The 11,479-nt window shown below is 39.8% G+C and overlaps 2 protein-coding genes across 2 annotated transcripts; one reads left to right on the plus strand and one right to left on the minus strand.

Moving 5' to 3' along the window:
- Nucleotides 1-38: 38 nt before the first annotated feature.
- elof1 (elongation factor 1) lies at nucleotides 39-2,447 on the minus strand. Its single transcript, XM_026163748.1, has 4 exons — nucleotides 2,360-2,447; nucleotides 1,176-1,298; nucleotides 1,034-1,104; nucleotides 39-583 (listed from the first exon to the last, which is right to left on the minus strand). Exons 2-4 carry the CDS (start codon nucleotides 1,289-1,291, stop codon nucleotides 519-521), a joined length of 252 nt encoding a protein of 83 aa, XP_026019533.1. The 5' UTR covers nucleotides 1,292-1,298; nucleotides 2,360-2,447; the 3' UTR covers nucleotides 39-518.
- A 2,029-nt stretch (nucleotides 2,448-4,476) lies between these two features.
- On the plus strand, nucleotides 4,477-7,595 carry tmem205 (transmembrane protein 205). Its single transcript, XM_026165890.1, has 4 exons — nucleotides 4,477-4,619; nucleotides 6,093-6,200; nucleotides 6,289-6,452; nucleotides 6,578-7,595. Exons 2-4 carry the CDS (start codon nucleotides 6,101-6,103, stop codon nucleotides 6,878-6,880), a joined length of 567 nt encoding a protein of 188 aa, XP_026021675.1. The 5' UTR covers nucleotides 4,477-4,619; nucleotides 6,093-6,100; the 3' UTR covers nucleotides 6,881-7,595.
- The last annotated feature ends 3,884 nt before the right edge of the window (nucleotides 7,596-11,479 follow it).

Here is an 11,479-nt window from a genome sequence, read left to right on the forward strand (position 1 = left end):
AATCTAGCAGTAAAAATATAAATTGGTCCAAAAGGAAAAAAATGTTTTCAGTGCAATAGTGACACAGTTGGGGAAAAATAAAGAAAATCTACATGTGACAAGTTATTCTGATTGTGTCACCAGAATCTAAATATGTCAACATTTAGATGCTAAATAAATCTTTGAAACGATCTAAGAGAAGATATAAAGAAATATTTCATAGGTTATATTTTAAACTATTATATAACAATTTGGTCCGAAAGAAGGGAAGGTTAAGTCCTACAATAGTTCACTAACATAAGATATGAAAACATTTACATTGATCTTTTTATAGCTACATGTTACTGTCAGAAGAACATGGCCACACTCTGGCCCAGCCAGAGTAATGTGTCATAATCAGCAAGAAAAAAAACAAACCTAAAAGGAACTAAGAACACCAGGTGACTCAAGAGAAAAACAAAATGTTTGCTACATTGTGCTAGCTCAACAGAAATTACTTCAAGAAGCAGAAATTGAGGTTAGAAGGTCAGTTAGGAATGCTACTGGTTGGCTGCTTCACAGGCATCGATCCAGTCACTGTAGACGTCCACCGGCTCGGACAGATCTATTGAGAAAAGGTTAAGGACCAAACCAAGTGCTCAAAAATTCAACATACACATGCTGCATCAAAGATCAACTTAAATGCATTACTTTAAATGAAAGTACTTTATGTGCATGTGCATCCAGAACTGTATTCAAGTGCAGAGTGTATTTAACCTTCCGAGGTCTAAGTCATCATCACAGACAAACCCAACCCTAACTCTATGCAATCACATGTCTGTGTCACAAGTCATGGCAGCCAGAGAACAAGGAAAGTAATCGTTCAAGTGATTAGTTTAAAAAAAAAAAAAAAGTATGTTTTCCCTTTTCCCAAAATATAAAGTTGGGGTCGAGTAACCACCTCTGATAACTTAGACCTCGGAGAGTTAATACTTTTTGAAATATACTTCTAAATAAAAAGCTAAATCAAACATCCCTGGCAGCAAGCAGCATCTTTTGTTGATTAAAAGGATACATGTTATGGGAGTCTGAAACTCCTCCAAGCAAACGCTGCAGGATATAATTCCAGTGTTGCGGGTTCGTTCCCTAGAAGACAGTTACTTTAGGCAGGATGTCCCCGATGCATGAATGTTTCAAGAATTTGGAGCGATACTTACATTTTGACATCGCAGGATTTCTCGTGATTGCAAAAAGGGCAAGTGAACTGGGTGTCCAGGTTACCTGTCATTTTCTTCTTGGGAGGTGGCTTTCTTTTTGACTTTCTGCGGCCCATTATATCTCTGTAGACAAAAAAAACCAAAAAAAAACCACAGGTGTTTCCATTACGCTTTCACATTCCATTTCGTTTAGAAGATTTTCTTAGACATGTATCTGTGTGTCCTGCCTAACTTATGTGATCCATGTTATCTGACTAGTCACTGCAGTGGTGTCTTGCACTCACATGGACTTTGAAGTTGTGTTTATGCGCCTTTACATTGATCTCATACGATTTTATTGCTTGGTGTGTTTTTATATTCAACATAGTCACACAGTATATAAACACTTTATCTGCATTGTTGCAAGTATGGCTGTTATAAAACAACTTTTCTGACTAGTATAAGTAGACAGCAACTATTAGTTACTATCCTATATGAGCAGCTAAGATTAGCAAAAACCATAATACAAAACACGAACTTGAAATGTTGATTAAAATTGCAATCAATTATTTACTTTCATCTGCTATAGATTATTTTTTTTAGAGAAAGTCTTGGACTAAAATTTCTCCGAATTTCCAAGTTAGGCCTGAGTGTACATTCGTTTAAAATGTCCCCACAGGAAACTCGTTTTTCCGATTATTTCAACACCACATGAATCTTTCACATATTGTACTAAACAGAGACGGCTCTAACCCATCACTTACATAGCTTACTGTTAACACAGCAGACAGTGCAATCCCAGCACGCAGCTGCTTATCAGTAAAGGTTTATTTTCCAAAACAATGACTGCCGCGAGATGTGGGTTACTTAAAATATCTTAGAAACGATAACCAACGCTGTTGCCAATGTGTAAACAAAACCTGAAATGTGTTTTATTATAGTCATAGCTTCGAGGTGTGGACACTCCTCCAAAGAGCTAAAATAATAACAGAGGGGATGCGGAGATGCTCGCTCTATAAACGCCAAAAAGCTAGGGCTATATGTTAGCAGCTAACGCGCTAACATGCTGCTGTCATGTAGGAGGATTCTGACTGACGCAAAAAGTTGCTTTCCGAAACAACCTAGAAGGTAACCGGTAAACACAAAGTGCGCTTCTCTGCACTACAGCTTTTGACATTTGAGCGACAACGAGACGGTTGTCTTACCAACGAGATGTCTTTCGGCAGAGGATGCTCCGCTCTTCAACTTGGTACAGATGCAGCGTCTCACTGAGGACGCTTCTGATTGGTTAGGTGGGAGTTTGGTCAGGCTTTTGATTGGCTGTCTTCTGGGGGTCCAATAGTGGATCTGCCTCCAGATTGATAAACAAGCTGATACTGTAGATTAGGGACATCAAACCGCCCCGGACTCAACAACCGGGCCAACAAAGGACTGGACTGCTTTGTAAAATGTGAAGGAGGGCTGAAATTTTGGACTTGTACCTGTATTTTCGTAAATTTTACAGCTTTCCCTCCTGATAAACACACCCCACCGTGACCATTAAAACCACACCACCGTAATTAAATAATAGATAAATACTTAAATGGCAGAAAAGTTTTTTTGGGTTTTTTTTAATCTACTCTAGAAATGTGGGGTCCACAGTATAAAAACGACATTTTACATGAATTAGAACTACTTTCAGTTTTACAAAGGACCACCTAGCTTATAAGAAATCAGCAGATTTTCTGTAGTTTTACATATTTATTTGTTGCAGTTTAATCCCAACTGCAATCATGCTCGCAGATTTCTTTCAATCACTTTCAATCACTGCTGTTTATAGGGTTGAGGGAAACCTTCAGTCAGCTGAGGCTGAAGAAGTCACTTGGATGAGTTACGAAACGTTTTTCCCACTTAAAGCGCTACGTACAGATGAGCAGAATCAACCACAGCAATTTCTCCGTCATGTAGAAAAATGTCTAAATTGCACTTCTTTTTCTGATATTAGGATATCCCCGTGATTAAAGCTTTTGTAATAGAAAGAGGTGTTTCATTGGTCGAGATGATGGTAAAATCATGTGGTAAAATGACTTTGACATCACATATGTAGACTACTGTAGATCATATAGTTCTGTATATGAATCAGTAAAGTAACTTTTCACTTACGTAGAACATGATATTAACTGTGTGGCGCTGCTGGGATTTGCACCCAGCATCTCCTCTTTGCATTTTAACCCCCTATGACACAGCACCTTCTACAGATTACTTTGCAGTGCTCTCCTGGTGCTGAAAAGTGTCCTTAAATAAAAGTAGGGTTTTTTTTTTTATTTAAAAAGCACTCCAGTACTCATGAAAGCACTCCAATCAAAATGTACTCTGAGAAAACATTACACATTACATCCTCCAAAGGGTGTTGAACACTACTGCAAAGAAAATGTGAAAGTATGTAAGAAGGTTTAATAATGCCTGACCATATGACTAATAAATTAGAGGTAAGTGGTTACTAAAGAGTGCATAATCATCAAATTCTGTATGAGCCACAGCAAGGCTTGTGTCCAAACTGACAGTAAATAATTTCCCTGTATGAAATCACTTTTCTTCTGTGGAAATAACTGATTATGATTATTAAATATTTGACTTCCTGTCTCAAATTCGTTTAAAAATTATTTAAACTAATTTGTCCTTGGGTTGCAAGGACAAACTCTCAGATCAAACTGCTTCACAAATTGTCCAACATAATATCCCTAATAGTGTTACACAGAAAACTGGGGAACACCCACTCAATCAAGCTGCATAAATTGCTATTCAATTTTACAGAAAAAACAAAACAGAAAGTCAACATCTTCTCTGTTATCATAAGCTACGTATCATACTGATCCATACACCAGTGGCTAAAGTATATTACGTCCACTATAATTTTAATATGTGAACTGTAAAAGGAAGATTCTGTTATTTCTTGCTTCCAAAGTTGCAAAAGAATGATTATACACGCACTGTGCACAGATTAGATAGTAAATCTTCAATCCACTGTGGCCTTTAATAATTATTCTATGAATAAATAAATAAATCAGTTGATTAAAAATATATAAAAAAAAAACAACTGATACATCTATATTGTAGTGCAAGTTCAGTAACTGCTAAATTTATTTTTAAACTGACGTTTTTTGAGCTAACCAAAAACCTGCAGATTACGCTGGTCTAATCATCCTCCCAACATCTGCAGGGCACACTTGTGTAGCGGGTAAGTACAGGGGAGGGGCCCTGAATGTAAACATCACAGGGGAACCAATGATTAACACGCATATCATAAAATGTTCATTTTCATAGACTACCATTGGCTCGTCTTCGGTGGAGGGGCGGGACCTGCAGGCAAGATAAGTAGACAGAGGAAGCGCCTGATGACCCGCTGAAACTTGGAGTCCATTGACATTATTAGTTGGTCCTTTTCATTCGGAATAACGCAGAGGAAAGGAAAACAGCTAAGTGCAGGTTTGTGTAACAAGTAGTAAGCGCTTGTACCTGTCACAATGAGGTCCAAAACAAAGCCAGCACCGCCGCTAATATAAAACTTAAGCAACTGTTTGTCAGCTCTGAGGCTAAACCTGGCTAGCTTGACATAACGTTAGACTTTTGCCTGCTGTTATCAGAGGACATGCTGCCTGCTTCTCTGCCGTGTTGTGTTCTTTATCGATGTCTTTTAAGGAACTTTTGCATTCGGGCTGCTCGTTTGTCAGTATACTCTGATATGTATTGTTCCTGCTCTGCCTCTCCTGCCATATCGTAATCTGTGGACTTTATCAGGTCTGCTGCGTATGTGGAGAACCTCCCTCAAATGACACATTTATCTCTCTGGCGCAATTTCATTATCACGGATGAATGTTTGGACTCCTCCAGAGCCTTGGACTTTATAGCTCAAAAAAAGAAAACCTAACAATATATTATAAAATGAATGCGATGCCCAGTTGTATGTTTATACATTTGCTTTCAATGAGTCATACTTTCTTAGAATATTTATTTATTTATTTTAAGTGGTCTTGAGCAATAGTTCTCCAGAAACTGTTGCTCAGCATTATTAAAGCAGTAAGGGATCATCTTGACAAATAACAGTACAAAAGACAGCCAATATCCACAGAGGAGCTGTGAATGTCCTTGGAGAAGTCTGGAGAACTATTTTGGAAGACTACTTAAAGAAATGACAAGAGAATTCAGACTGTTTTGAAGAATAAAATATTGACTTTCAAGCTTGTTAGAGTTGTACAGATCTGTTTTTGCGTTATTTCTATAATTTCCCCAGAACAACCTAGAAGGTAACCTTTAAACACATTTCCCATTTTCCAAGCAACACTGTAAAGAAAGGAGGGGTGATGCAACGTTTTTGCACAGTACTGCAAGAGGTTTGCCTGTAAAACACTCTGGCTGTAGAACACTGTATATTGATTTCCAGAAGCTGCATCTACATTTGTGATCATATATGTATGATCATATGAGCATGCGTCTGTGACTGCTTTTATACAGAAGAAATCCTAAATAAGACTGTTTAGATTTTTGTTATTGGAATTGTTGTCTTTTCTGTTTTATTATCTCAGTCAAATGCAAACTTGGTTTGTAGCACAGCGAAGGGCTCGAATACCATCCATCCATCCATCCATCCACTTCCGCTTATCCTTTTCAGGGTCGCGGGGGGCGCTGGAGCCTATCCCAGCTGTCATGGGCTCGAATACATTTTTTAAATATAAATTTTAACAAAATCAGAAGGGGGAAAAAAATTAAGTCTTTGCAATTTGCCCAACTCTCTATTAGTTTTTTTGTAGCCAGGACCTCATTTGAACAAGGGTGGAGTGTTATGTTATCTTTAGCATGGAGTAGCAGATGGTTAAAATACTAGAATTTCACTCATAAAACCTGAAAAACAAACACCTTGGCTGGACTGTCCCACACAGCATGTCTTGTCTCTTTTGAAAGGTGACACCATGGTGACAGAGGGGGAGCCAACAGATTTTGTTAAAGTGTTGCACCTCATGGTTCTCTCTTTCACCTGGGGCATGCAGCTTTGGGTTTCCTTCATTGCAGGTAAGTGGGCCACAGAGCAACAAGGCATGGCTTCAACAAAATGCATGCGTTCCTGTTTTGACACCGTGTTAAACGTCTGTGCCTGCAGGCTTTGTGTTGATTCGGCAGGTAACTCGGCACACCTTCGGCCTGGTGCAGAGTAAGCTTTTCCCAGTGTACTTCTACTGCGTGCTTGGAAGTAACTTTGTCAGCCTGGCTGTGTATGCTGTGTACCATCCCAGAGAGTTGCTGGACTGGCATGAAAGTGTACAGGTGAAATATCACACGCTGCTAGGAATGAAAAAACTGAGCACTTTTGATTGGGGAAAAAAGAAAAAATTAAACATTTTGTGAGTGAATCGTCATCGAGTTGCAAGCTTTCCCTTTTCATCTTCCAGATGCTTCTGTTCTTCGTGGCGCTGATCACTGCAGGTCTGAACGCCCAGTGGTTTGGCCCAGAGACCACTGAGTTGATGTTCTTGATGAGGGAGGTAGAGAAGGAGCACAACCTCGGGGAGGAGATCGGCCTGGGCAGCCAGAAAGAGGCTTACACCAAGCTCAAAGAACAGGATCCCAAGTACAAAGCCTACAGGAGCAAGTTTGGCAGTTACCATGGGTTGTCCAGCCTCTGCAACCTGATAGGATTCCTCTGCACCACAACTAATTTGGTCTACACAGCTTTGAATTTAGCCACCATTTAAAGACAATGTTTTAGTTATTAAAGAACCAAAATGCCGTGCACACTTTTGTACTTTGTTATCTAACAGTGTTTCTGGTTCAGAACACTGATAAATGTGCAGGATTTGTTGGTTCTTTTATCACTTTATGATACAGTAGGATTAGGACACACACTCATACGACTTGGATTGGAAGTACTTTAGTTTACAAAAATCATTTCGCCAACTCTTTCTCTATCATATCAGTGTTGAATATGAAGTGTGAATCATAAATAGCAGTATATGTGACATTTTGCAAATGTAATTACAGAGAATTCTGCATCACTTTATCTGCCCCAAGTGTCCTTATGTGCAAGAACTATCTCCAGTGAGCATGCAGAACTCATCATGTGCTGTTCACTGCTGTCAGTTAAGCACTCTTAACCTTTTTGATTACAAAATGGTTTTTTTTATCTTGTATAATTTTATTTTACTTTTTGTATTTTTTTTTTAATGTAGTTGGTTTTATTTCTCAGAAAGCAAAGAAAAGTACCAAGCGACATGGAAGCAATGCACGTCCCTCCCCAGTAGGGGGCGATATTTGGACAAAGCTTTCAGATCCATCGTAGCACACAACATAATGCTATTTCATGTGCACCATGACTTTCTTGATTTTGTAGTGCATTTTAAACTTGTCACCACTGTTTAATGAAAACTATGACTGGATGATTAAAGTGTTGTTTTGATTCTTCCATTTGGATCAACCGAGTGATGTCAAAGTCTTTCTGGTGTTTGGCCTAGTGACACGAGCTTTAAAAGCAAACACTTATTTCAAAGAATTGGTTTAGGAAGAAGTGGTCCTGTGATTCTTGTGGATGAATAAACCCAGGCCAAACAGACAGTGCCTGCTTTCAGAATAAGCAGGTTTTAATTAAATTCTCGGTGATGCACGTCAGGTTGTGAGGAGAGCAGCCTTGGATGCGGGGAACAGAGCTTTGCCGGCCAACTACAGGATAAGCGAGGCACCATTGCTATTAGAATATGAGCACTAATGGACTGTAGTGAAATCATTTCAATATAAAAAGCATAGGCTAGAGGCTGAAAGTAAATGAATTACCTTGTCCCCAATGCAATTAATGTTGGTCCTTTAAAGGCTGTGATCAGGTTTTTAATGTTTTCTTCCAACCCAATGAAAACAGCATTGTATAAACTGGCAGAATTGCTGTTGAGCATACAGTTTTATCTTACTAAAACACTGATGTGCCATGCAGTCATGTCACAAAATAAACAAGGAAGTTAGTCAAAGAGTCTTGAGGAAACAGCACAGCTACACATGCCAACCTTTTGAGGAGTGTAAGAGCTTTACCTGCCTATCAGGTTATCTGCTGCAGTGGAATCAGGAAATAAACCTTTTTCAACCAGGGAAGAGGTTTATTCACTGATCTCTTCAATATTTCTCATGCATTTACAGAGCTGTTAGTGATTATCTCAAAAAGTGAATAATGGTACAAGAATTCTTTGTATGAGGAAAAAAGCTGGACACAGAGAATATGGATGAACACACGATGTTAAAAACAGCTAAAATTCCTCAACTCTGGGTGTGCAAAATAAAACAAAAGAAAGCTAAGAACAAAAGGAATTGTTGGGGCCTCCTCGCAGACAGGTCCAACCATTCCTCCCTCATTCCTGAGTCACACAAGGAAATGAGTCTGTATTTGTTTCCGAGAACGTAAGAGTCTCTACTGCAGTCGGTATTCTGAAAACGCCTGCTAGTTTGTGGAGTCGTGATGGTATTGCAGTGCAGCCCTGCAGTAATATAGTGTGTTAAATTAATTATGAGTCTAGAAGTCTCAAGCTGCTTTATTCCATCATGTCTTGTGGAGAAATTGGTCCAATTTGCAATTGTCTGATTTCAGTGATGGATAATGCACCTATGCATCATAAAACACCGAGCTCCTAATAGAACCATCTGTCAAAGGATTCTGCTGCTCACTTTGATACAAGCATTAAGGGCCAGGTCTCACACAGCTTCACCTTAGACACGATCAAGTTTTCTGCAGTGTGCACCAGAGAAAAAAAATGAGCAAAGCTCCACGTCTTAACTGAGATTTTGTGATAATAGCTGCTGGACATTTTTCCTGATGCCAGTGTTTGCACCATTTAGGCTCTCTTCTAATGTTGAGTATCTATTCTTATCTATCCTCCTTAACAGGTTCATTTGTATCTCTCATGTTATCGCTTATCTTATCTTATCTTATCTTGTATATAAGCTTAAAGGGTCAATCACAGGACAAAAAAGGGGATGGGGGGGGGGGGGGGGGGTTACAAAAATCTGCAAGCACAGGTTAGATCCCTGTATATTTAATGTGTATATCTGTCTGTCTCCCCCCCCCAGATGTAGTTCCTTCTGAAAGCAGAGAGCTGGTCACTTCTCTTACACTCAGCTGTACTTCACACCACCGAGCTTGCAATCCAAATGCACTTAGCTGTGGAGCCCATTACTGGTAGTTTATTTTAAAATGACACAGAAAGGCTGTGATTGTTTGGAAGGATGAATCTTGGTTACAGTGAATACTACATGGTGAACCTTTGGCTCCCCCACCCCCACTATACCTTGACAAGTCAGTCTGGCACTCAGCATAGAACCACAAAGTATCATTTTACTGGCACCAATTGAACAAAATACAACAGTAAGCTTTAAGCCTGACCACAAATAAAGCAAATAAAGATTTGCTTGTTATCCATTCATAGTAGGCTCTTGCTGTACTCCTTTAAAGGTGCTTGTACAGGGATTTATTATTCATTAAACAAAGAGGAGTTAGCTGTTTCCACCCCCAGTTCTAATCTCCATACGTGCAACAGCTGCTGGGGCAGAGTGATATTATCATCAAACTCTCTGGGGGAAAGAAAAATAACCTAAGTATCACATCTTTCACAAAAAAGGAAACAATTAATGTAAATATCACAGGGTTACACAGCGAACTGGGGGGTGTCGCCATGCTAATGCAGGGCTGCATTAGCATAGTGAAAACATAGGAGTTTTCACTGCATAGTGAAAAACATAGTGAAAACATAGGAGTAAATATAATATAATATAATATAATATAATATTCTGAACTAACTACTGAGTCGTTCACGTCTGCGTAAGGATATTAGAAATTGCTTGTGTTGTTTATTCAGGGTGTGTGGCTCTCGCGCGTGCACTTGCGCACGCACGCTGGACAGCCCTCTCCTCCTCGCGCTGGTGGCAGACCTACACAGTGTCGTGGCGTTTAGGGTGCTTGAGTGTCCGCACCAACTCTGTCACAGCGAGAGCCGCGGCTTCAGCCCCAGCTGTCCACAAACCGAGAGCAGGTTGTAGTACGCGAACAGCGAAGCGAAGGAAAAGAAAAGTAGTTGTTGAGGAAGGGAAACAGGTCGGAGGGATATTTCAGGTGCACTTTATTAGCAGACTTTGATAGGTCGTTTGCTCCGCGTATTACCGGACGGGAGATACCAGAAGTAGAAAGGAAAACGAGTTGGACGTTTCCTTTCTTCCGCAAAAAAAGAGGTACGTTTCTCCCTTTCCCAGCTGTTTTCCTGCACAGTGCTTCCTTCATGTCCGACTACTAACTGGGAACCTTTACTAAAACTTCAATGTTTCCTGCTTTATCCCTAGGCTTTATCCTTTATCTGTGTAGGCTTATCCCTACAGAGTAATAATACACACTCTCGTTTTGCAGGAAATATGTTGACATAAACTAAGCTGTTATTTGTTTTGTTTTGTTTTCACCCAGTATCGAGATAGTACTGAAGCCTAAGCCTGAATTTTCCATCTGTGTTTGTGTCTCGGTCCTGCTCCTAATGAGAGAACAGATGTGCTGCTGCCAACTAATCGATAATGGTCATTTCCTGTTGGTTCAGGCAGACTGCTGCCTCTGGCTCAGCAAACAATGCCAGCTGAGGGATCTGGCCGCACTGCCATCAGGCTCTATATACCATAATGGCCTCTATTTGTTTTACTGGGGATAATGACGCTCCTTTGTGCAATAAAGGAGCTCCCATTCTCATCCACTCAGCAGCTCCCTGAATGGCCAGTTTCACTTCATGGAGGATGGCTGGTCTGTGGTATGAGAGCAGGTGCTTGTCTTAGTCTTCCCAGCTGCTCACTGAGACCTGGTCCTGTGGTGATGTTTGAATAAGCTGCTTTTATTTCCTCATATTGTTCTACTTATTTCAGAGACACCATTGGGTACTTTGACCATAGAAAGAAATCTTTATAACTGTCCTGCTTTGCAATTGTCTTTTTTTTTTAAATATCATTTGCATACCCAGAAGTAACTTGACTCTGCAGAACTGAGCAACACCACAACAGGAAAAGCACTTTAAATTCTTGTAATCTCTACAACATGTAATGAACAAGTTTTAAAGTTTTAGTTTCTTAAAAATTTATGAAACGTCAGCAAGCTTATGTGAGTCTGCTTCTGCCTGCAGGCGTTCTACACTGCACAGTAAACACAAAGTACTGCAGCCTTAAGCCGAGCTCAGTAGAGTGGAAGTTAAGACAGTTAAGAAACATCACTTTAAAATGAGTGAATCAATGTTATGTGATTTCTGAGCAGAAAAATGTACCTCAAGTTGCACAGGCATCATGTGATTCAGGGT

Source organism: Astatotilapia calliptera, chromosome 4, assembly GCF_900246225.1.
Source record: "Astatotilapia calliptera chromosome 4, fAstCal1.2, whole genome shotgun sequence".
In the NCBI taxonomy this organism is placed as follows: Eukaryota; Metazoa; Chordata; class Actinopteri; order Cichliformes; family Cichlidae; genus Astatotilapia; species Astatotilapia calliptera.